Source organism: Pungitius pungitius, chromosome 7 (genome assembly GCF_949316345.1).
Source record: "Pungitius pungitius chromosome 7, fPunPun2.1, whole genome shotgun sequence".
Taxonomy (NCBI): domain Eukaryota; kingdom Metazoa; phylum Chordata; class Actinopteri; order Perciformes; family Gasterosteidae; genus Pungitius; species Pungitius pungitius.
Window position 1 is genome coordinate 11,993,512 of NC_084906.1, and position 26,647 is coordinate 12,020,158.

At 41.2% G+C, this 26,647-nt stretch overlaps 1 protein-coding gene across 3 annotated transcripts; it reads right to left on the reverse strand.

Annotated features, from left to right (window-relative positions):
* Nucleotides 1–3,323: 3,323 nt before the first annotated feature.
* kank3 (KN motif and ankyrin repeat domains 3) lies at nucleotides 3,324–24,904 on the reverse strand. 3 transcript variants are annotated; one of them, XM_037469542.2, is made up of 12 exons: nucleotides 24,780–24,902; nucleotides 14,237–14,297; nucleotides 12,595–12,670; nucleotides 10,442–12,214; nucleotides 9,955–10,063; nucleotides 9,501–9,746; nucleotides 9,202–9,292; nucleotides 8,137–8,356; nucleotides 7,684–7,826; nucleotides 5,948–6,148; nucleotides 4,338–4,436; nucleotides 3,324–4,064 (listed from the first exon to the last, which is right to left on the reverse strand). In XM_037469542.2, the coding sequence occupies exons 3-12, from the start codon at nucleotides 12,629–12,631 to the stop codon at nucleotides 4,002–4,004; spliced, it is 2,982 nt and encodes a 993-aa protein (XP_037325439.2). In that variant the 5' UTR covers nucleotides 12,632–12,670; nucleotides 14,237–14,297; nucleotides 24,780–24,902; the 3' UTR covers nucleotides 3,324–4,001. The 3 variants fall into 3 exon arrangements, 2 of the variants coding, with proteins under 2 accessions (XP_037325439.2, XP_037325441.2); XM_037469544.2 differs by having other exon boundaries at nucleotides 24,685–24,789; XR_005120137.2 differs by lacking the exons at nucleotides 3,324–4,064; nucleotides 4,338–4,436 and having other exon boundaries at nucleotides 6,011–6,148; nucleotides 9,213–9,292; nucleotides 24,780–24,904.
* Nucleotides 24,905–26,647: the final 1,743 nt, after the last annotated feature.

The following is a 26,647-nucleotide window of genomic DNA, read 5'->3' on the forward strand; positions in this document are numbered from 1 at the left end:
GCAAATGTCCCACTCAGCATTTATCTAAGTCCCAATTCTTAACGAATGTAATGTAAAATAAAATGAATGGATAAAGAAATTAAAAAATCAGAAAATTAGAAACTGTTTCTCAATTCCCTTCCCTCAAAAATTAGCTCACTCAACTCACATGTATTTGTTGTATTGTGCCTTTTTGTCGTGTCTGAAAAGATCCATTTGGCACACTGATTTGAACAAATTTTGATGGTTTTGTGTGGCATGTTGCCCATTTTGCTTTGAAATAAATAAATAAAAAACTCAAACCCCATTGTAATTCTAAAACCCCCGAAAACCTATAAATAAATAATAATAGTCCGCTGGACTTACAAACTCAAATACTTTTACCTGAAATTATGTGTGTTAAAGAAAATGTAATTATTCTTCCAATAATAATTACATCTGAAGGTGCAGGACACCGTGTGATTTACTAAATCATTAAAAGCTTGTTAATGTAAATAGTAGTGCTGTCACTAAAGTGCGTTATTGACAGCGTTAATGCAAACCCATTTTAACAACTGTCAATTTTTTAAGGAGGTGGATGACTGATGTCTGAAAATGTCAACAGGCTTCTCTGTTTGAGTAGCTGAAAGCAAAGAAGTAGCTTATTGGTAACCTCTTACGGTTCATTGTTTCTGAAATAAGAGGCCTGACTGCTTTGTACTTGAAAAAAAGAAAATATTAAGCCATAGTTTAACTGCACTATAGACTGAGTCATTGTTTACCTGAAATGTGCACTTTATAATCTTTTTTTGTACCACACTGTTTGTGCATTGTTGTTTTTCAGTAGAGATAAAATATTTGAATAAAGCAAGCCAATCCACTTTATTAGAGCATTAAAATGAAAAAAAAAGATGGAAAAAAAATAAATGAAGGAACATTTAGAATAGATCAAAATTTGCGATTGTGATTAATTTGGAGTTATCTATGACATAAATATGATTAATCGTGATTAAATATTTTAATCGTTTGACAGCACTTGTAAATACAACAAAAAAGGTGTGTAAGTCTGGCAGTCCTTGTGGTAGAGATTCAGATTTTGATAAAGGAGGTAAAATAACAAACACACGAACAACAACGGTAATAACAAATCCCAACCAAGAGAATATATATGAAAATATGATTCCTACAATAATAACAGTGAGTTTACTTGTTGGGGTTGTGTCCCTCCATGGGGGGTCCTGAGCCCAATGGTCAGACCATAATTACGGGCCTGTTAAGGAAAATATTATGTTGTATTAATGGTGCAGCTCTACGATATAACATTTTGAGCCCTGGGTTCACTGTACATGTCATACATTTAAAAGAAACACAAGACCCACCTTCACCCTGCTGACAGTCTTGTGGTTCAGAGGAATGTTCGTATCTCCCACATCTTGAGGTCCATCAAAATTCACCCGGCGCATTAGACAGGACCAAAACCAAATGCATTAATGAGCATGAAATAAGTGGTTACTTTAGTTTTACCATTTATTTTCTCTTCAATACTTTATAACCTTGTTTCCTTATGGAATCCTTATTGAAAAAGCATTTTCAGAAATGTTGTGGCTGGATGTCACAATTACACTTGTCACGTTTGTACCTTTTGACTCCTCGCTTTCACATAGCCTTGTGGATGTCAGAGATATCATCCATTTAATAACGAGTGAGTCTAATGAGGAATGCTTTGTTTGACACTTTCTTTCGAATGAGAGACAGAAGTATCTTGAAGGCATGACAGTTGAGGCACATGTCAGGTTCAGCTTACTGATGGTCATATGCTGCCATACATATTGATCCGTCAATCAATTTTTTATGCCCTGCAAGGTACGGACATTTTGTTGACCTTTTCTTTATTTAAAGGCAATTGTGTTGGTGGATAATTGCCAGAATTATTCATAAGCAAGCATCACTATTTGCTGACTATAAAATAAATAGCATGACAATTGTTAAATGGAAAATGGGCCTCCTTTTTAAATAGATATCCAAACATGGTCCATTATTAAGTGCACATGCAAGATGCATGTTATTTCAATTGTACCCGCTATATTTGATTGTAAGATAAATAAACTCAAAAGTGTCAATATTGCTCCCAATGTTCGGTCAGTCAGTCAATCATTTTGTGACAAGACTAAGGGCATTTGAAGCAGCATTGCACTGCACAGTTACCAAGGCAGAAAATAAAGCGCTGTTGTTCTTCGTCATACTGAGTGCGTCACCTTTGCAAAAACAAAAAGATTTCTGCAGCTGTGACTCAGAGACACAGAGGAATTCAATAAGAACTGCATGTGTTTTCCACATCATACCTAACTTGGATAGGTAGGGATACAGTGGAAAATCAGCAAACGGGCCCTGTTGAAAACCTAATAAAAAAAATACACAATTTGTGCAGTTCCAGTGTCTGTATGACACAGCATATACTTGTCAGAGGTTCCCAGATGTCAGACATTTTGGCATGTGACATCTTATAACACAGCGGTGTCATTGTGCTCAACAGAACTAGCCAGGAGGACATGAGACAGGAGAGCGGCGGACAGGAGGATTGACCGACTCTAATTATACTCCAGAGAGCTTTGACCATGAGATCCTCTGTGACGGTCACCAGACACCCTCACTTATTATAGTGATGAGACCAATTACACTATTCAAATTATCTAAACCAGTTTAATACTGTTTTAATCATTTAACTTATATTAAACTTCAAAAGCATGACATAACTGATGTACTTTGTAGAGATCATTAATACAAAATCTGTCCTCTTGAGATAAATTTCCAAGCTACTGTGTGATACACACATTAATGCAGCATTAACTATAACTCAACAACATGACACATTAAATCTGAAATGGACCATTCTAAAGCTTTACTACGTTACTTTAGGTATATATTGATGCTAAAACTATTTTAATTTGAAGTAGCAATATCACTGTGACTGAAGTAAAAGGTCTGTATCCTTCTTCCACTAGTGGAAACGTCATCATCTACTTGGTATCTATTGGGATTTTCAGCCCACTCCATAAAATTAAAACAAATACTGTAATGTATTTTTCTTTTAGTTTTTCTAAACACATAACAAGTTTCAAAATGTGGTAGTTGTTGGTGTCATGTGTTCAGTCCTGGTAGGAATGTCACATTATGATTCATTCACAATAAGCGTACCTACACGTTAGCTTGTTAATCAGTTTAAATTGCAAATGCTGGTACAAAAACGGAGCAAGCACAAAGCAATTAAATGATCCAGTTAGAACAAAGATATTTCACTTTTTAAGATTTGAACACAATCTTCACTTTAAAACAGTAGCATTGAAAACACATTTAGGTTTACTGAATAAACTGCTCTCCATTAACATTTATTTTAATATGTTTATTTCAGACATGGTTGCATATGTTTGTGTATGAATATGAATACAAAATGTACAGACAGTTAGTGCGGACTATGAAGGTGGAGAGGCTCACAGATCAGTTAACCGAGGCAGGACAGAAAGAGCAGATACACACCGGCTGTGTCGTTGTGTCATGTGACGAGGCCAAAGTGCCCACAGGACATACAGGCTGATGACACAGTCTCTGGACTTTCAGAAACAACACAGTGGTGCATTCCGGTGGATATCGTAATGTCAGCGTGTCAACTTACATGGAAAATGAAGATTGAATTACGTTTTTTCTTGTGTGCGTCGTATCCTACCGGTGTGTGTCACTCTAAACTGTAAAAATATATTAGTGGAGTGCAAATAATTAATGCAATGCTCTCATCTCCTGTAACAACAAAGGAGTTGGAGATCTCATTTAGATATGCTAGAGATAGAGCTCTTGTTAGTCAAGTATACTATATAACCACCTTTATGGAAAAATAATATGTTCATATAAACAATAATATATAATAAAATGCAGGACATATATAAACGAAATACCAATATATAAATACATGTATGTTTTAATAAATTCCAGTGGAGCTTTTCACAGCTCATATCCAGTTATGTTTGGTGATCACCAGTCAGCAGCCGGGATCAGTCTGAAGGCCAGGACTTGTGGGAGCTGGTGGGGCTTCTTGGCTGCGCTGTTGGACTCCCCTGAAAGACAACACATTTTGAAAGTGTTTAATAGCACCGACAGAGGGCAGCAGTGGCCCTCCAATCCGTGCTGCCCACACTGACGCCTGGACCGCTCCCGAGGAACTGACCCGACCCATTTGAGATACGTCAGACATCACTCACTGGGCCGTTGTGTTGTGAGATTTGACTTGCGCAGACTTCAGTCTGCTTACATTTTCCCAGCATTTTGCAAGTCGAGGGCTTTTTAAAGCATCTCTTAAGAAGAGGAGACTGGTGGGAAGGAGCACTCACCACAGGCTGGCTCTTTGCGTAGTTCATGTGGGCGTAGAGCAGCACAGCCGTGTCGTTGTGAGACGCCTCCAGTGCGATGGACAGAGCGTTGCTGCCATCCTATAGAGGAGAACCAGATTAAGCATAGAGAGTAAAAGGGACTTTACTCACCCTTCAAACATGATACAATAGAGAATATAACAACTGGTCTTGGTTTGTCAGGGCAGACAAGTATTTTCCAAGTAACAGCCAGTAATCAGGTTGCTTTTTTGAATATGAAATATTCCTATCAGTAGGGAGCGTGACTACGGGGAGCTTGTACTTATTTAAGGGACGTGACTGACTCAGATGCGCAGGTGAACAAACATTATCGAGTAGCGTAAAAGAAGCATTGAAACTGTTGGGAATGGCTTTGTCTCGGTTTTTTTTGTTGTTGTTTTTTTTAAATGTATTCATCCGTTTCACAATGGTACAAAGTTTTCAACAGTTCTAATTTGTTTCGACTAGCTACGACATGTTGGGAAACGTAAGAGACACTCACCCTAACTTACCCGACCAGCATGATGGGGCTAACAAGCTGTTCTAGTCGAAAACAAAGACCTGTTTTGACATAGTAAGCCAATTCAACACGAAGTATTACTTCTTTGGAACACTGAACCAAAAGTCATGTTCCCTTACACCTTTGGTTAAAATGGATTGAATATGTTTGTTCAAACAACTCTTCGGTTTCTCCTAGTAATGGTTTATCATTCTGTTCTTTGTGTGTGTGGAGGTGGGGGCTTTTCCAAATGTTTTTCTTCCCCCAGTCCACCGCTCGGTCCAGCTGTGCTGCACTGAAACACAATCGTGGAGCTCCCTTCCCTGAACGGTCAACTCATGCAAGGCACAGATGTGAATGCTCCGATATCAGTCTGCCAGGCCCCTCTGCAGACATTCGGACTGGTGTGAAATCACTTTTAAAACACACAGCTGTGCTGATTAACAAAAACACTACGCGAGAAACTAAGCAAGTTTTGGTCCTTTTTTCAGCTATTTGAGAAAAAAAGAAATGTTCCTACTGACAAATTGATGCACCAGAAAAACAACAATTCAATACATTTGGTGATTCATTTATGTTAATTATTTGACAAAAGAAATCTCAAAAATAAAATCACTGAGGATTTAGATGATGTTAGTGAACAGGCTGCTGACTTTGAACGGGTCATTTTATGGAGTCTGCAGAGGCATTGTGTCCAAAATCTGCGCTTGTCAATGGAGGAGTTGTGGGTTTTTAATTCATCCCTCGAGGGGCCTTTGACTAACCCAGTGACGGTTTCCAGTAAACAACACTGCTTTCAACCAGATGGAGTTGACATTAATCTGATTGCGTCTCTTTAGCTTTCAGCCCATCTTATTATTGAAGAAAAAGCTAAAAAGTAGAGAGGGAGAAAAAGATTTAAGAAGGAAACGGCAGAGACCATTTTCCCACAAGGAACCATTTCCTGAGAGGAGATTAAGCTGAAACCCAGACGAGAACGTGCACTGATGGTTTCAGCAATGATGGAACCAGCAGTCGGCCTCGCCTGTACGTTCAGGTTAAGTTACTGAGCAGCTTCCTTAAAGAGGGCCTCAACTAAATGTAAATGCCTTACGTTATCGATGATGGAAATGTCGCATCCAGGCTGTTCCAGGAGCAGTTTGACAATCTCGGCACGGCCGTGTTCGCTGGCACACATCAGAGCCGTGGACCCCTCGTCGTCCTGCACGTTCACGTCAGCGCCGCACTCCAGCAACGCCCGCACCATCTCCTGCCGCCCATGGCTTACAGCTAGCATCAACGCCGTCTGGCCCGCCTGCAAGAGGCAAAGGATGTAATTTCTCTCCAAGACAGTAAGGGTTTGTTGAGCTTTTATTATTTATTTATTGTGATTGAAATAATTCCACAATTTACAGCTTGAGAAATATTGAAAAAATAAAATAAAGCCAAAACAACCACTCACTGATATTTATCCTATGTTTTACTATTTTAGACAATATGAATGAGGAAATTGTTGTATTTACATATGAAGAGAATGTTTCCTAAGCATTCATGCTCACTTCATTCAAATGTAAACTTAATTCAAATTGAAGTGATTTTTAGTCTTTAACTGTTTGATGTAATTGACCGATCTGTAAAATGTTGTCAGTTTGTCCACAGAAGACCACACCAATCTTTAAAAGTTATAGTTAGTTAACTAATCATCTAAAAAGGGAGCAGAATTCTCATTTATCCACACTACCCACATAGTTCATGCCAATGGGTTTCAAACAGTGGCTTTAAGTTAGTCTCTTTGCCAAAGTCATTATTGTTAGCCTACATGTAATATATAATAAGCAACATTAAAATATTTACTCTACAACAGGTTTTTCGTGGCTCAACAAATTAAAAATGCGTCTTGGTATCTCCTCTTGAATTCTTCCATTTTCTTTTGTTCAACTATTAATTAAGTGACTGCTGTGGGTCCCTGTAGATTTTCTGGGCGAAACTGTTGCCCATTACCTTCTTGCAATGTAAAAGTAGCTGTTCGAAAACATAAAAAAGATCTCAGTGCAACCCTGGCCAAAGTGCTTTTATGCAACAGGGCGCAAATTATAACATTGCATTGTATGCCTTTTGTTTTTAGCCCAACAGCCACAACAACCAGTGCCAGAAATTGCATTTATAGCATCACTGGCCATGAATCCAGAGTCCTATGACTTGGCAGTGTGAGAGCCTGTCATGTGCTGTGTTCAAACACAAATACGTGCAACCTGATCAAATAAAGCAAAGAGATAAAGCCACTTAACAGGCAACCGATTGTCATGAATGTGTCACGCACGCTAAACATTCCTCTAATGCAGTTGAACCTGTATCCAATTACTCATCTGACTGAATAAAGAACTTCTTTACAACACAGGGCAGGCTCTTTTAACACTTTCCCGGTTGAAGTAAACAGGGAACAAAGACGGCTTTTATCCCAGAGTTCTTTTTACCTTCACTTAAACCAACAAGTGAGAATCGCATAGATATTCATTGAGCTGGTTTCTACTTTGCCTTATTAAAAAGAGAGTCCCAAAATAAATGACTCATCTACCGCTCTTACCCTCGTTCTTATTTGACTTTAATATGTAGAATTAACCCTGTGTTTTTTTTTATAGTCAATCTTTTCACATTGAATAAAGATTGACTCCTACGTGTTCAAATGCGTCGGGTCAAATGAGAGTCTCCGTGTTCTTGCTTTTACAAACACACGTCGGCCTTGCACACCGTGTTAGGTGATGCCTTCTTAAAAGCAGAATTGAACCTTTAAATAAAATCGTGCCTCAAGTCTTTCAGCAACAAGTGTGTGTGTGTGTGTGGATGACTTGCCTGGCTGGCCTTGGCGTTGACATTGCCCTGATTGAAGAGCCTCTTGACCACAGCCATGTCCTTCTCCTCCTTCACAGTAGAGAGAGCGGCTAGCATGATGGCCGTGTACCCGGCCTTGTTCTGCTTATCCACACGGCACAAACCTGCAGGCAGCACACGCTGTTTAGAGCACAGAGCTACTTACTAGTCAGTGCAGATGATTAGATACTTTACAATCAGTTTCATGGTGTTTTATACGTGTTACAAACTTCTCCACGTCCCGTTTCTTTATTTTTGTTATTTTAAATCAGACAAACTTGAGGTCTCAAGCAGAGAAATGGGACAGTTTATAAATGTGGTAAAAATAAAATAGCCCAAAAATGGGGAAATTTTCCTTCTTCACTTCTAATAATTGGTTGGGTTATTTACTAGATGCATTAGTGTAAGGTTCATTATTGTCAGGAGGTCCTTGACCTGTGTCTAGCAGCAGCCCCACCACGCTGAAGTTGGAGTGGGAGACACTGTAGTGGAGGGCGGTGTTGCCGTTGCCGTCCGTCATGTTGACCACGTGAACCAACAAAGCTGACGACACCTCGGAGAACACCATCAGATAGTCGGAGACCCGTGGAGATTGAGCCATCTTGGCACTGGAGATACGGAACCACTCGAGCTGGACGGTGTGGGTGCTGGAGAGCTTCGGGTGACGGATTGAAGTGATATATTATCTACAATATTTATACAGAGCAGCTGGAGGTAGAAAGTTATAAAGCTGTATTTAAGTACCTAAATGCATTTAGTCAAGCACCATGTTAAAGTACAAGTATTTGTATTTGATTATTTTAATTCAATACTTCTACTTTAATGTGACTATGAAAAAGGTCATAAAAAGTTTGAAATCTGATAAGTATAAATCAAGTAATGTTTCATCATCAGTTAAGACCATAGTGATCCTTTGTAAACTGTTACTACCTAGTAGTATTAAAAGAAGGCAAAATAAGCTCCATCTTTAAATGTTTTATCAATGATAATCACAATATTATATTATATATATATATATATATATATATATATATATAAAAAATATGAGTGTGAAGTTGGCCATTCTGCATTATAAGTGCTTTTACATTTAGGTAATTAAAGCACATTGCACTGTACATTTAAGGTTTTGAGAACAGGACTCAGAGTATTTTAACACTTAAATGTTGAAATACTTCTACCACCACAAACACTTGTTTCTCACAAAAAGAAAGCTCATTATTTGGTAAAACTTTTGTATAAACAAAGACATTGTTTATAGCCTGACTTCCCTGTAAAGGGAAGTCGTGGATTAAAGTCCTTGATCAATCATTCAGTTCATGAGCCTTTTCTCACCCCACACCATTGTGTACAAAGTGTTAATAATGAATGTTCACTAGTGGCAAATATATACTTGAAATACAGTCCAAACCAACTTTTACTGAATGAGATAATTCCAAAAATGAATTAAGTTAAATGTGTAACTCTGGGATAAATGGGTTGAAGAAGCATGCAGGGACGCACCACTTCCTTACTCTTCAGTGTTGTGATGTCATCGTTCAGGTGGTTCTTCAGAATGAGGCACGCTTCACGCATTTTTGAGCTCAGCTCAAATCTGCAACAGACACAGAAGGATCTAAAGTTGAAACACCAAACAATTTATACACAGTTATAGTCATATCCAGTCTTCCCCTGGATTGAATGAGGAGATTTGCTGTTTGTCATCAACAGGATTCGGTAGGATTCACATTGACTGCACTAACCTGGGACTGAATTTATAGCAACAATCAAAATGTAGTATTGGATACTCAGTAACAACATACTTCTCTTTTACACCTTCACATGAATAACTTGTGTCTCTCAGGGTTTCCTCGTCAGTGTCACTCTCGTCCAGGTTGATGTTTCTTTCCTCCTCTGAGGTTTCGTTCTCCAGAGCCGCCTCATCCTCCTCTGTGCTGTCCAAGCACTCGCCTTCTCCACTTTCTCCAGAAGAAGTCCCATCTTCTTCTTCCTCCTCCTCCTCTTCTTCCTCCTCTTCCCCTTCTTCTTCACTGGATGTAGATTCATACCTGTAATACATAAATACTCTCTGGAATACAGACCAACATTTGTAGTTCCTCATTTAAGGAGCTTTGATGGCGGGGAGAGCCCACTGCAAATGGAGGTAAAAAAGCTTTTGTGTCTCACACGTCCAGCTTATGAACCTGTAGACCACATGCTGCTCTTTTTATATTTTTACTGTGGTTGTAATATAAAACAAAAATTTATGTTACACACCCTCCGTTCAGTATTCCAACAAACTGCAGGCTCTTCTTCTTCTCGCCCGAGTTATTCCCGTCCTTCCTCTTCATGATGGACTTCAGCATTCCTGCTGCTATTATGGAAGCTGATGAAAAAAAGAAAAAGAATACACATAACTCACACATGATGTAAACAAAAAGATGTTTTCAGTCTATTGTTAAACCACTGAGCCGTGGATTTAAAAAAAACCTCATTTTTATCTTCCTATTATGAAACAGTTCCAAAATTCATTTTTATTAAAGATAAGATGGAATATGTGACTTTAAGCTACGCCAACTGTGATGAATATTCGGCCATGCGCCGCAGGATGCACTCACCAATGATGCGTTACTTTTGCATCAATGAAACAAAGGATTTTACATTTGATGCATTTTGTGAATAAAAAAAAAAGAAGACTTTCATTGGTCGGACCCATGTGAAGTTGAACCCTACATTAAAAAGGTAAAAACCCTTAAGTTGTCACCTGTTTTGCAGTTGTTGGCTGACGTCTTCTCTCCTTGGTCGTCCTCCTGCTTCTCAGCCATACTGACCACCTCTTCTTCTGGCGAGACTTTGTATTCAGCAATGGTCATCTGTCTCTTCTTAAGAACAGCAACCTTTTGGAGCTCCGTCTTTTCCTCAAACACGTTCTCCCATTGGCATCCAGTGCTGACCGCTGCAACGGGTGCTGGCTCTGCTGCGGCGTCAGTCTGGGTGAACTGCTCCATCTGATCCGCTGTGCAGGTCTCGCCCACACAAGCATCATTCACCTCAGGATGGCACGAGACTGCAACGTGTTTTAATTCAGCAGTCCATGTCCCTGCCTGGGCATTCGTCAGGTCTGGTTTGGCAAGAACGCCCTTCTCGAATGTGACTTTAGAGGTTTTCTCCTCCATCTGGACTTTAAGGATCCCCAGGTCTTGGTCGGCCACACTCAGTCGGTCCTCCAGAGCCACAATGGACTCCTGTTGGAATTTAATGGTGTCCTGTAAAGTATCGATCTCCCGCTGCGCTTCGCCGGTCAGACCAAGTAGGGACTCTATAACCCAAACTTCCGCCTCTGCCGTCTCCACACTGACCTGTACTCCCTCCTCTATTACCAGAGGAGCGTCTATCCCGGAGCCCTTATCACAAACTCTGACCTCCGTGCCCTCAGAAGCATCTCTCACACCCTGCCTGTAGTAGAAAACAACAGAGTCCATTGGCACGTCACCCCCAACGGCCACTGACTTCTTCTCAACAGCCACTTTTCCTTGAGGTTTCACTAAAACTTTTGACGAAGGTTCTATAGCTTTCCCTTGATTCCCCTCAAACTTTTCAGTCAGCCTTTTCAGCTCACCAGATTTTCCGAGGCCTTTATGTCCAGGTGAAACTGGTGTCGTCAGTTGACAGTGCATAGTTTGAAGAACCTCTGTGGTCTGGGTAAAGGAATCTGTGGACCTCTGCTTGGGCTGGGGCACCTCCTTGGCTTCTTTTTGCTCCTGCAGGGCCAACAGGAGCGTGTCCTTCTCTGCACGAAGCTTGGCCACCTCGTCCTCAAGCGCAGGGACACCCTTCACCCGCTCCTCCATCTCCTTCAGCTGTTTCAAGGCTGTAGCCATCTGCTCCCTGACCGTCTGCAGCTGGCTGGGTGGGATCGGAGTCATTGTGGCGCCAACAGCTGGAGTGCTGCGCCCAGAGGTCTGAGGACTGGGTTTGGTCCAGCTACTCGGCATGGGCTGAGTGGATTGCGAGGCCGCGAGCGGTTTTGGAGGATCGGCGAGCTGGAAGCGCGGCCCGTTCTGGTGCTGGTGACTTTGTTCCTGCTGCAGCCGCCGGCTGGTTTCAAGGAGAGTGCGCTCCACTCTGGGGTTGCGCTGCGGCGGAGGAGGTGGCACTTTGGCTCCGGCGGACAGGGGAGGAACACTGAGGAGGGTCACGGGGGAGAGACGGAGCCCCTCGCAGGGTGCTGACCCAAGGCGGTTGCGCGGCGGCGGCGGGGGCGGAGCTCTGCCGTCCTCGCTGGCCGGAGACGCCAGGGACTCCGTGGACGTCCAGCCGCTGGTGCGTCCCCCCGCTCCCCTCTGGGAGAGTCTGACGCCTCGGCCAGAGCGGCGGGAGCCAAGGGGAGCCCGACGGAGGTGGTGCCCACTCTCTATCTCTTCGACATATTTGAGGAAGTCCAGATCCAGCTGAAAACCATACGGCGTCTGGACGGAGTAGGAGCCCGAGTGGTCAGCGTCCTCCTGACCCGAGTAGAGGAAGGGAGAGCCAAGATCTGAAAGAAGAAGGCACGCCACAAGACAATATGGCTACTATCCTGTTACTTGTTATGGTCTGTGGAAAAATGCTTTGTTTACACTTTGTGTTTAAGTATTTGGAGGGTCCTTGGGGTCTAACAAATGTGTTATTTCCTGTCTCATATTGCTATTTATTCTACTGGATTGTAGATAATGTTATTCTAACAGAGGTATGTGTGTCTGACCTGTTGTGCCGACAATACATGCAACACACAAATACAATTTAAAATTAATTTAGTTAAGGGTTAAATCCCAAGAGGAGAATAGAGAAGTCTCAATATGTTCACAGTCACAAAATAAATTGGGATAAAAGGTTTGAATACCAAACACAACATGGCATCGTCCTGCAGTTTCTTACCAGGCAGCTTCGGGTTAACTTGAACCGACTGAGTCATTTTCAGGAGATTTGTCAGCACGCAGCTTCAAATAAACACCTGGCAAAATAAACAGTGATATTACAATAATCCGATTTATATAGAGCTTTTCCTCAAAGAATGATACTGTAGAAAAAGTTAAATGTTTTTCCTAAAGGGAGACGCAACAAACAAGTGGCTCCTTGCCTTCACTGTAATGGTGGACATATGCTTTTTTATAGAACTTATAAACTCAAGACAAAGTACAGAAACGCCTTAAAAAGTTTGGCTCATTAAAGTGTGTGTGTGCTTCAAACAGTCAGCCTTTTGACTGTTGCTTGACCTAAAAGAATAAATTAAAACTCACTAAGAATGCGAGACACAATACATGCCTAACATTGAAGTGTCATTTTCAGTGTGTGGGTACAGAAACTTCTGGCACACAGCGAAGTTGGCAATTGCGGGGGAAATACCTCGGAACAAAGTCAACAACAAAGAGCTGAACGCTATTCACAAACCACAAGCCAGCTGCTCAATTAATGACAGCATCACACCATCCGACTCTACTGGAAACCACAGGATTCTTGTCAGCACAAGACTGCTGAAACCCGACACACATAAATCCTTTCCTTTGGGAAAGACGTATGTAGAAACAAATTTGGGACTGACTAACTTGTCAAACCATCATTTCCAAAACAACAAAGCTGAACACTATGGGAATTCCCCAACATTGAAAAGTCAACTATCTTTTCAGTTGTTTTTTTGGATAAAATAAACAGTTGTATTTCTTCTTTCCGTCATAATAACATTTACAGCATGTTCTTCCTGGGTTTGTTCAAAAAATACACTAAATCGTCAAAAGCTTCATGTGCCGTTTACAGGCATTAAACTGAACAATTTCTAGAAATGTGTACACAGCAAGTATAGCAAAAAAGGAGGAGACATTAATTTATATTACGGCTGTCCAAAATAGCGCGTTAACGACGTTAATTAGTTGTTTGTTGTTAAATACGTCAATTTTTTTATGTGCTAGCGGTCAACGTGGGGGGGTGTTGGCGATCAACGAGGGGGGGGTGTGCTAGCGGTTTTCCTTGCAGCGCCAAAAATCGGGAAAAATTCGGGAGAAAGGTCGGTCCGGGAGATTTTCGGGAGGGGCTTTGAAATTCGGGAGTCTCCCGTAAATATCGAGAGGGTTGACATGTCTGGTCAACGCAGCCCTGGACCAACAGGAGCACAAACTCGTTTTGCCGACCACAGCAGAGTGGGATAAACTACAGAGGCTCGAGACCCTTCTAGAGCCATGCAGGCTAGAGAAATCAGTCTGTAACTTATCAAATAACATTGATTTGATTATTGGAATCTGGAAAGGATTAAACCAAGTCAAATATCAATAACATGTATTTATGTAAAAAATAATAATGATGATAATAATAATTATGTGTCTGTGTCCTGTTATTTATCCTTGGTATGCATTTCAGAAAGAAAAAATGGTTTAGGATTAAGGTGTAATTGCAAATAGTGATTAATCCTGATTAATCCACTGAAAATTCTGATTAATTTGATTAACATTTTTAATCATTTGACAGCCCTAATTTATATTTAACAGAGTTTAACTTCTAATGAATGTTGTGTTTTAGAGGAGTTCACCTCTCAGCCCGTCAGTGACTGGCTCATACAGCTGGTTCCCTCTTTGCTGCTCCACTCAGCCCTGAGAGAGAGAGAGAGAGAGACCAAGTGAGAGTGAGTGACACATCATCATCAGAAACATCACAGTGGAGTTGCAAGAATAGGAAAAAGTCCAACATGTTGTCCATATGATTATGAATGATGTCGTTCAAAGTTCAACAGATCCAAAACCCTGTATCGGAAGTTCGGGACTGACATGATAAACACCTGACCACCATTCTATAAAAAGGGTAATCAATCAATCAATCCAGTAGAATGAAGCAGTTCAGGAAGCTTCTGGTGACCTTGCGACAATTTGTACACATTTGTCACATGTGTGTAAAATCCCACAGTCGCAGTAATTAGGCTCATTGTTTGTCCTTTTTGCACAAATTCAAGTCGTTTTCACATTGGACAAAGAGAACCGTCTAGATAAAGAAGATGGGCGATCATGTGAAAAGGGGCAGTTTGAGAAGCCAGAGAGTAGAATTTGAGAGGCCTTGATGCTGAACAATGGATCCAACAGCACAAACCTCACAGCTGGGTATACAGAGAAAATCACCAGCAATGTGGGCATACCTTTTATTTATTTTTCTAAATAGACAGATTAAAAAAAAAAATACTACACACAAGTCAATCAATCCGTTTTAAACACGCATACGGCAGTGTTTCCCAGCGGGAACATTCCTAAAACATGCTGTGGCAACACGCCAGTTGTCCTTGTAGCTGACTGACTGATAACCAATAAACACACACACACACATCATGTGTCCTCTCAGCCTTCAGCAGACAGGCTGTTTATTGTCAAAGTATAGAAGACAACATCCAGAGAGACAGGGGACTAATAATCACAGATCATACTGTGGACTATCTACGGACAATAGATTCATTAAAATAAGCAGTGGAAGGAACAGGAATCTGCTGAACTGATAACAATGTTTCTGCTCAGTCTCCCCTAATCAGCCGCAGCTCTGGTTCTGCTCAGGCTGGCGGTCGGATGCTTCGCTCGGGTCAAATCACAGCAGACACGATGCTGCAGTATCCCAGCCGGTCAGACACGAGTTATAAGCTTTCACCTCTTTGGTTTACGTAGGCCTGAGCCAGAAGGAGGTAGTTTACTGTACTTTGAGATTGTTAACCAGAGTTTATAAACACAACTCTAAAGACTCAAGGATGGTTTATTTATTATGCAATTGTTGCAGCATGTAATTCTGGTCCTGGTTGGAAATGGAAGAGAAGATGTTGAGACAATCTGGCTTTGGTTTGTGAACCTTTAACTCTACATCTGCACTCTTGTGATCATAGGTGTCTAGCCTTGAATTGTCTGGTAACCTTCATTTAGTTGAAGCTATTCCTAAATGAATACCATGATTTTAAATGTCTCCATTACAACCTCAAATGTTAGATGGGGTATCAGACAATATATGAGTCTGTGTCCATTTGTACATGGACCAGGTAGAACTCTGTTTATTAACAGAGTGCAAAACATCTCTGTAACCAGGGGGGTCAATGGGGATAATCGTTTTTTAAAGACCCCTCAGAAAGGCCCCTACTCTGGGGAAATCTGAGACTTTAACAGGTACAAAGCAGCAGTAGTGCTTATTTTGACCCCGTCGGATGAAATGTTGATGGTAAGAGCATATAAGCTGATCGCACAATGTGTTAAAGTTCAGTTGACTGTTGAACTAACACAATAAAACCCTTGCAGTGCAGTATCTCTTCCTCCCTGCTATTTTATATTCATTGCTATCCATTTTATTCTCATTGTGCTCTCCTCCAAGCCTTATTCTCATGTACAGTTATTTTCTCCTTTCTTTCTCATTTCCCCTTTTCAGTCCTTAGTCTCTACTTTTCCTCCACACACACACACACACACACACACACACACAACTCGAGTGTTTCTGTCTCTCCCTCTGATTTGATGACAGACAGCAAATTACAGACTTCAGGCAGAAGCTGCATTCCTGACCCTCCTCCCCCCGCCCCCCCCCCCAAGCCCCCGAAACCCGACCAGCTGAGAGCATTCTCACACAGCTCATAATGGCACTTGCACATGCCAAAAACAAAATAACAAAAAGGCCCATAAATGCAAGCTCGCTCTCCCTGTGTGTGTGTGTGTGTGTTGCTCGGTGAGCTGGTGAAGCACAGGAAGGTGGTGTCCCAGATGAGGAAGGTGTCCTCAGGGTGCAGGTCTCCTCTGCTGAGACGTGTGGTGCCTTACAGGAGACAGCATGGTCCTAACAGGAGGTCGGGCTCTCGGCCTGGTGATGAAGGTGAGGATCGAGGTATTCGAATATGTCATGTTTGCTACATCGGATGATGGGAGGTGTCTCTGTTGTGGTGGAGAGGGACACCTGGAGAGGGTTTGTCCAGAGAAGAACCTCCCCACTGCGCTCGTTGGTGGGATGGCGCATCTCTGATAGCAAGGAGGATATGAAGGAGTGGGGAGGGGGCTTTAAGGTCCCCCCACCCTGAAGAGCAAGACGAGGGGCAGCAGGGGAGGCTCCTCTTCGGGGTGTGGCTATGCCACCAGCATAGTTGAGATAGAAGTCAATTTCTGATTTACACTGACATTTATTTCTATTTTTTTTTAAATAGGAAAAATGAATACTTTAGTGACCAATAATGTTATTTTTTTAAACGTTGAATAAATGAGTTTGGTTACGATTCAACGTTCTCTTGTGTGTGAGGAGAAGTAGAGCAGACTCAGAGTTATCCTACACTCCGTGGAAGAGGAAATGCTGTGCTGGGTGGAGGCTCGGGGGCCGTGTTTTTAACAGTGACCTCATCTACGCTGCCCTCCACCCTTTTACCGGGAAAGAAAAGTCAGTCTGACGGACGAGGAGGGAAAGAGGCGACATCCTCTCACTAACTTTCACTAACCGATCGCTTTACATCGACAAAAAGAAACAGAAATATAGACCACAAATATAGGCCTCCACCATATGGGACAGACACCCTATGTAGTACTTGACTGAGGACATTCCCTTAGGTCATTTTAAAAGATAACAGACATCTTGTCCTGAAACTAAAAGTTGCTCAAATGTAATATTTTGGGGTTAAACTGTTAAATCAAGACAACAGGAGGACAAACTGAGGACTGAAGGACGTGCTGATGTTGATTGTACAGTCCAACGTGTGAATCAGGTCATTAACAAGCTTTGAAGCTCCACTTTGTGAGTGGACATTGTTCAGGAAAATGAAATATGAACTACAATACCGGGACAACTGACCCCATCTTAAGGTTTGATTTTTCTCTGTTATTTCCAAAAATCAAGAATGAACGTAGAACATGGACTCAGCTGTTGCTTTCTGAAACAGGAAACAGAAATGTCCACTTTAACAAGCTTCAGCCCTCATCCCAGTTAATCTTAAACCTTAATTCTGCTAAACCGGAACTTAATCTCCTATAGAGGCGAGGAGAGGAGATTTCGGCTTAACAGACAAATATTCAAAAACACACACACACACACACGTCTCTCCCAATAAACCCCCCTCATCTCACACACACACACACAACCCTTTCATGCCCCTGTGGGAGACCTCCCATTGTCCCCCAGTAGGAACTGGGGGGAGGTGGGGGCCTGCCAGGAAACCCATCAGGCCGTCCTGAAAGCTGCTTCCTGAAGGCAGCAGGAAAACACCGGAGTGAACGCAAGCAAAAACTGAGCCGAACAAATAGAGCCAGTGGGACACACACACACACACGCTAAAGCCAACAACAGCACAAGGCCGAGATCACATGACGCATCTCATGGAGGTTAGATAACGTGTTAGCACTTTTGACTGAAGACTTGCATGTTAAAATGTCCCACAGTAACACTGAACGTAAAGAAACAGTACATTTATACACACACATACACACAATGCCAGTACATTAACGTTTTATCTGGTTCCTTTATAGCCAAACAAGTTTCATTATAACAGGCACCTTCCAAACAAGTCTACACACATGAACCTGTTTTCTGTTTTTTCTGGACAGGTAGCAGTAAAAACACGTTTCTTTTATGAGGGAGCTGCAGCTACTCTGCTCAGTAGTTTTGTATTTGTTATAAAAAATATGTTGGTACGTGGATGTTCATAATGCCTATTGATGTTTATAAGAAACAGTACCTGTAGGACCCAAGGGGGTATCAGGTGAGGGGGGGGGGGGGGGGGGAGGCATGGATGGGTTACCCAAGTAAAGAGTACAAATTAAAAGCAGTTCTCCTCTGTCTTGTGTGTATTTAAAACAGGACAATAGTGGTAACAAGTAACTTTGGTTCCATCAACTCTGTGTGGAAGAAATTTAAAATGAGAAGAGTTCTCCATTTCCCTGCTAGTTCTTTTCCGTTGTTTGGCACAAACGTACAAACAGAGCAGTTTGACGTCGTCGCTCTCGTCTCTATATTAAACACACACAGTGAAGGCACATCACGTTTGTATCCAAATTAAATGAGAAATAATTTTCTTCATAACACCTTAATGTTGACTTCAAGCATCACATGCGTCCTGCCTCCCCGCCCTCTTCCTCCCAACACAATCAGGCCCATTCACACTCCACAATGAAGCTTTATGCTCCTTTAGTGGCGACGCTGTTTTCGAGAGGTTTTGGGAGAACTCTGGTTTTCGCCACAGAACCCGCCCTCCACACCATAATGTCACAAAGTAAATTAAATATAGTTGCTGGAGGATAGCATGAGTGTTTGTAAGAAATACCAGCAGGGAAATTCATCAAAATTGATTTTGGGGGTTATTGAATGAACGTTTGTTGCTCCCCCCCTGCAGACCGTTTATAAGCCATCGTGCCCAATCAGAACAGGATCAGCTCCTACAGCCCACCTGAAGCCTCATCCATTAGAAATACCAAGTTTATCGATGCGCCTGAAAAAGGAAAAATTTATATTTATCACGTCTCTGTTGAATGACTGACACTCCCACAGCGTCTCTGCTACTACATACAATACATCCCCCTCACCGAGTGCCAGACGGGCGCCACAAACAGCTAGCGTGGATAAGCAGCCTCGAGAATTATGGGAAAGTATGGCCTCTAAAGAGCAGCAAGGGTCAGGTCAGAGGAGAAACAAACAAACATACTGTGGGAGGATTGATTCAAAATAGAAGAAACCGTGGAACAACCAGTACATAGTCCTTGCATTCCAGTGTTCACCCAATATCTGAAGCTTCATTGGTTTCTATTCTTGGTTACGAGTAACTTCCTTCTACATCTTTTGTGAAGACAGCATTGTGATTTTCCATCCATGAAGAATAAAAAACAGACGACTGCAGAACCAAACGATCCGACTGCATATTAAAGAATTCTTGGAAGAGCAAAATGATATATATTTTCTTTCTGGCACCAATGGTGTGAGCGTCAGCTTGAAGAGCTGCTCATCATCTCAGCAGCTGCAACAGCAGCATCCGGTCAGCTGAGACCGAGGCGAGTCCCATGGCTGACCCCCCCGAAATAAAGCAGCATTCAGAAATCAAGTTTTCCCCAATTAGCCAGAGTACAAGTCCGACGTCACGTTGCCTTTTGGACCAAATCACCTTGTTGTCCCGCCTTGGAAACACAAAGGCCTGTTTTTCCAACAAGACAAACCGAACCTTTGTAGAAGCTGCTGTTTTTTTTTTTTTTTTAAATAGCAAGAAAAGATTCTCCAAGTTCTCCATTATAGTAGCTCAATGCATCTGTAAAGTCTGTCTGAGGGGATATCAACATTTCTTCTCTTTGACAACAGTAGCAACTGGATTCTCCAGATGGTTGATTCTCATAACTACAGAACGGGACCAGATGTCAGCAGCTTTCTGCCCAGAAACAAGGGAAATGTGTGTATAGCATCATCAAGTTGTATCCTTCACTGGTGGAAATTACCCTAGTTCAGCATCTCTTTGATGCACAGCATTGGGGTAATGACAAGGCACCGGGTGCACGTAGGTCTTTGAAATGTCTCCCGAAGCTCCTGCAAACACACCTTTATCACCACGGAGCAGCTCTTGTAGAAAATACACGTTTGTGGACTCTAATTCAGGTTTTTTTCTCGAGCAGGCACTGAATCAGTTAGCTTCTAAAGATACTCACTACTTGTGAGAGGCCATCTGACATTACGAAACATAAGTGAGCACATCGATGCCACGCGGCAGACGTCGAGACAATCTGCACAGCGATCTTTTCATATGAAGTCAGCTTTGACTTGCTCCTCTTCAGTCGCCTCATCTGTTACGTTTACAGGACTCTTTTGCCTGTTGATTTTTGCTGTTTTTCAATATTTTGGCTCAGCTTCCTAAAAAGTAAAAATGATCATTAAGTTGATAACTAATTGAATAGATGAGTATTAAGCAATAACAACCAACATTTAGGTTGTCTGGTCCTGTACAGTATTTCGGGCTCCTTTATTTCAGACGGACCGGCTGGACTTCTTTAAAAGAACAACTTGATTAAAAGAACAACTTGATTATTAGAAAGTAAGAAACTCTGACAAAGCAGCCACACAGATGTTTTACAACATGATTCCCAAAGAAGTAATTATTTGTAATTGCTGTAAAAGGTGATTTTCTTTTCCTAACATAAAGCTTTGCATCAAACGCATGACATGAATGACTGCTATTCATAAAAGCAATAGAAAAGTAGTGAAAAGGTAACCGGAGATTAAAAATGCTAAACTATTTTCAAAAAGACCTAAAAGAAGAACAAAATGAGGGTACAAAGAAGACCATTTTCATCTTATGTGGCTGCATGTCAGTGTAGTTCAGCCCCTCTGTATGACTTCATAGGGCAAAGGTGCCTCTGCACAACATCTCCTCCTATGAGCCAGCGAACAGACGTGATCTCTGTGCTGAGAAACACGTATTAAACTGGAGTTCAAGGACTCGCTCTCCATGTGCCCTCAAAGAGGTTTTCTCAGATATCACATTTGAAATCTAACGCATTTGTAGAGAAAATTTGAGTTCAACAACAAGCTTCTCTTTCTCTCTCTCTCTAGAGGCGCACAACAACTTTCATTGTTTGATCCTAAAAGTTCTAAATGTTTAAGGCATCACAGTGACTTGCAGAAAGGGTTCCCAAAAGCCGCCGTGGTTTGGTTCTTCCACAGAGACGAGTGGTCAGTTCAGCCAGAAAAAAAGTCAGTCTTTCTCAAACCACCTTTCACTGTGTTTCCTGTCAAACAGCCTTTTGGGGACAAGTACCTCAGACTATAAGCCGTGATTATTGCCTCGACTAAACAGGTTAACCAGATTAATCAAAATGCAGCGTAGATTTGTACAATTAGCTTTTTCTCAGCCTGATATCATCTGCACAAGTACCTCAGTGAATATTGGTATCTTGATCGACACTAACCTTTTAATTCACTCATACCTATACTTATGTGTAGTCATTTGCAACCGCAGAATATTATGTAGCATATTATATTCATCAAACAATGAATTTATCCCAGTAAAAGTCTGTGTAGCCTAAATGTGATGCATGTTTTGTGTATTAATCTCCAACCGAATGGCTTACTCAAGGAATACACCATTTACTTCTGTTCAAATAAAGTTAATTTAAAAACTGCTGTGCCCACCGGCTTCAGGAAACTGTCACGCCTTTTTCATGATGGACTTTCATGATGTTGCAACACAACTATATAAGTATTATATAAAGTATTCTAAGTATATAAAGATCCTCCTGGGAGAGAAATGCTCCTATTCATGTCTATAAAGGTCATTGAGTTACCTCAACGGATCTAACTATTTACTCAGGATTACAACTGAAACAGTTCTCTTTTCCAAGATAATTAAGTTTTCCAATGTCTCATTTTTCTTCGGAGACGGTTCAATTCTATTAGCTGTTTGGAAAGGATATGTGAGACTTGATTAGACTTATTCAAAAAGCCAAGAGGAATGACTTGATTATAAAAGATAATCACACAACATGATTCAATTAAAGTTACATTCCTCCAAAATCACAAATCTGTGATCTTCAGTATATTTGACAGATCTCGATAGCTAAAGATAACTATTAAATACATATTCAATCTGCAAAATGTTTGTTTGTGTATTGAAATTGCTCAAAACGCCCTGTGCGACTGGAAGTCTACTTGTTTTAAAATATATGGTATCTGCAAAATCAGTATAGATGTCCCATGTGAAGCTAAAGCTACATGCAGAAAATTCCCAGCTGCTTCACACAAACCTGCTGAACTTGTACAAGGCTTCCCCCCCCTTTCAGGGACGATTTGTAAAGCCACTCCAATCAGAGGGTCCAGCATGGAGCTGAAAGTGGTCGTTTCCATTTGCAAAGCCTGGACCCTTGCTAATTAGGATGAAAGCTCCGGCTATCAGGTTCCACTCCGCTCCAACACTAATTGTTACCGTAGAAAAAAGAAGAAAAAAAAAATAGCTCGAACCGAAAGGTAAACAAACCGCATAGATTCTCAGAGCAGAAAATTAATTAATTTAAAGTTCTGCAGGAATTGTTATTTAAATCAGTGGTTATCTGTCGAATAAAACGGAACTATTCAAATAAAGTAAATTTAATAGTCAAGTACAGTGACAGTTAACTGGCAAAGGAGCACAATGTCATCTGGCCTCATCCTGCATTGGCTCCCTGTAAGCGCTCCATCCTGGTACGTTACTTAGGAGCATCAGATATGGATTCAGAATGTTTACTTTGAGATTGTTGTCACAAGAGATGAAATAGCTGCCGCCGCAAACTCTCTCCAGGAGTCATAAGATGTTGTGACAGCTCCTCTGTCCAGTGGTTTGGTGTCTGATGAGCCCTGAAGCAAAGAATATGTGTTTCATTGTCTACCCTACAGCTCAACAACACGCCTGAATGCCCACTTAAAGCTGCGCTCCGAAAATCAACTTCCCACGGAGGTCACACTAGGGTGAAAAGCAGTGGAGCGAGGTCAGGTCGGTACAGTCATGTTTAGCTACTTGGTTTGTCTGGAAGCACCAAACAGGCAAGAGGTTCTGAGCTTGGGAAGGTGAAGATCAAATTTAAAAGGATTCTCCAAAAGCAACCCGAGGCCTGTGTCTGTGTTCACAATATTACAACATAGGTTGTTGCTGAACTAAAAAAAAAAAAAAAGGTAAATGAATGCGTGGAATGAGGCAGAAATAAATGTCTGTGTGTGCCCATAATGCGACTTAATTCAAATGCACTAGGTAATAGAATTGCAAATTTACCATATTACCGAAACAAAAAAAAGGTTTATTTAGATTCAAACTTTGGCGTACTGTCATCGTAACCCTTAGTCCAGCTTTCTCTTCGCTTAACATGTCACTGCAGTGCAGAGTTACACAGTCTGGAGGCGCTGAAATAAAACCACTCGTAATAGAGCTAAAAATACGACAGCATGCATCTTATCAAGCTCGTGAGCGAGAGCACAAACACACCAAAATCTAACATAGCTTAAATTATCCTCCTTCTATTCTTAGGTGTGAGACAAGAATGTATGAACGAGGGAGTGTGTATAAAAAGGCAGATCATTACCGAAGCAAAAGAGGAAATATCCAGAGTATCGAAGTGTAACACTGACCTCCTGACATCTCCAACTACACTTACAATCTATTTTTGAGGTGACAGCAGTAAGTCAGACCCCAGAGTCCTGTTGCAAAAAGGCAGTTTAGAAAGAGATAAACATCCCCCCGAATGACAAGCCACTGCTTGCTCAGGTCGTGTTTGTACAGCAGGTTGTCGCGTTGTTATCAATTAGAATTTTTTTTAGCAGTTTTACAACTAGCTGTGGTTAGTCCCGCATTAACGTACTTGTTTGGGCCACAGGGGAGCAGCGAAAACTGAGCACAGCATTGACATTTCATCACATTGTAAGTTTAACAACATGAGCCTAATGGCAAATAGCTGCTTATTTACACATCCAGAAGTTATAGAGTTGGGTTTGTGTCAGCCCAGTGAATGCAAGTCAGAGTTGAAATGTAGTTAAGCAATTTCTTTGGTTTCTACCAACTTGGGTCCAAAACTTGCGACAAAAGGGGAAGGGAGTGAGTTTCCATCCCATCTAGCAGCCTCACCCACGATTACGTCTGAAAGATGTTTGTTCAGCAAGCATACAAACTTCATTAATGAAGCACTTTGGAAAATAGGAGTCCTCAATGGGAGCCAGACAGAGAAAAAAAGGGACATATAATGAAGAATAAGCTGAGTAATAAAGGTAATAGAAATACCTATATATACACACGTTTACTTAAATGAAACTTAATGACTTAAAATATAGAAACTATAGGTCTCTATTGGAAATTAAAAGGATTTCGGCTACATTGCTGGAAAGTTGAAAATGCAAAACAAAAAGAAAAGGCACCGTGGGATTTTAAACACGTAAGCATAGATGAACACTAAAAGTCCTGAAAATATTACAGGAGCATCAAAAACATAGATTTGCTGCACACAATGAGTACTTCTGACAATAATGCAGCGCAACACATTGACTAAAAGAAGCTGAGCAAACCGTTGTGTCGTTTGTTCGCGGAGCTTCCCAATAATCAGCTGATCAACACTTATCAGGATCGTGTGTGGTAATCAATCCCTCGGACTGCTTCCTACCTTCTGCCGTCTCTCAGTCCAGTCTCACTGGGACTTGTCATGACTTTAAAGACTGGGTAAGAAAAGTTTGGGAGGAGAAGATGGGGAAAAAAAAATTCTACCCTTCTGACTGGTGTCAAGTTAAACAATGTATAAAATGGGTTTTCCGGCGTGGGGTTTAAAAATAAAACACAAATTTAGATTTGGCAATACTTTTTAATAAATTTCATTACAGTTAAAAAAAAACATTTTTGGTGTGCCAAACCTTGATAGTGGTGAAACCCACTGATGTTGTTTGACAACATGAGAAGATTTGATAACCAGAAGGAGACACAACTATTTTTTTCATGCTGAAAGCCTGACAAATATGGTAATGAAATGGCAACAAGACAAATGTTTAGGCTGAGTGTGAAATATATACACTACAACAGTCTGCCTTTGAGCATAAAATAAATAATAATACATTTTTTTAGTGTACCGACCCCCTGCTTTTATTGTGAAGGCAGGGTCACGTTTGACTTAGTCATTTCCTGTGTAGCTGTTCATTTTGACCGGCTTTCTTAAGTCTGCAGTTGGTTTGCCGCTGATCCCGGCTGAAGGAATCAATGACAGACAGCTAAACCCCTCAATCAGGGACGACAGAGGGGCGGGACTTGTTCATTGGTTTGGTGGCAAACCGCTTCGTTGCGTGTCTTCATAGTCGTAACGCCAATCTGCTAATTTATATAATTGCGTTTTTACAAATTTAAAAATAATCCATATGCTTCAAACCCAGTTAACCTGTCCTGTTTACTTCGGTTTTTCAGTCAAAATATCTAAAATCGATGTGATTCCACCAGTGCTCACGCAATACTTTAGGTGTCATCTCCGTCACAGCTAGAGACAAAACCATATTGAGACCATGTCTATGATTGAGACTATATGAGTCTCATAAGAGAGACTCATAGACTAAAACCACAAAACATTAGAAACTACAATGGCATCCATCAAGCAGGTGAGGGCGCTGTTGTGTTTCAGTTTGAAGGAAGTCAGAGAATTTTGCGACCGACTAAACCGTAAACGATATGAAAAGGTATACATTTTGGTAGGAACTTCCTAACAAAATTAAAATAAAGTATAATGATGCCTTCATCATCACGGTGGCCCTGAACTCTGAGGTAAGCACGAAAGGGTTTTAGGTAGGCAAATTAAATACAGGTTACTTTCTGACCAATAGTGATACAAAACAGTGTAATTCAATTTTAGTCCCCTTTTATTAAAGTCATTGTTAATGGCTTAGATTTTAGAGACGTTGTTGAACGTGCTGCTTCTGAGATGGTGCCACGTGTTTACTCTCCAATAGAGGACAAGTGTGATATTCAAGGCTATTAAGAGAAATCGTATACAGCAGGGGTTGTGTTTAAAAAATTACAATTAAACAACAGTGTTTAAAATAGACGCATTCTAAAGTGAGTCTTCAAATGAAAAACAAACTTTTAATTGCGATTAATCCAGATTAAGATGATATAGTGATTTTTTAAATCTATTGACAGCCCTATTATATTATGAGCGGTTGAGATTTTTTCGAGAGAGAATTTATCAGTGCTACCTGTCCTTTTTTTAGACTTAAGTGTCCTTTTGAAACCTTCAACACCCTGTTTCGAAGACCACACTTAGTCACATTGTAATTCTTCTTCAAAATAACAGCCTTTTTCAGCGGTAGCTCACAAAATAAAAGTTGGAGGCAGACAACATCCAGTTTACAAAGGAGAGGGATTCTCTCGCTGCTTTGAACAAGCGCCAATAGTGGGAATACCAAAAGGAAGTCGCTACCGCTGACTTCAATGAGCTGGGCCTGATGATGAGGATCAGGGAGACGGAGGACCTGATTGCCACCACGGTCCAAGAAT

What these genes read in the sequence shown, in the direction of transcription:
- kank3 (XM_037469542.2), bottom strand. Translation starts at nt 12,631, where the DNA reads ATGACTCAGTCGGTTCAAGTTAACCCGAAGCTGCCTG. An exon ending in CACTGAAGAGTAAGGAAGTG is followed by an intron (nt 8,357 to 9,201) that starts GTGCGTCCCTGC and finishes CGTCACCCGAAG; the next exon opens with CTCTCCAGCACCCACACCGT. An exon ending in TCAACGCCAAGGCCAGCCAG is followed by an intron (nt 6,149 to 7,683) that starts GCAAGTCATCCA and finishes TGCCTCTTGCAG; the next exon opens with GCGGGCCAGACGGCGTTGAT.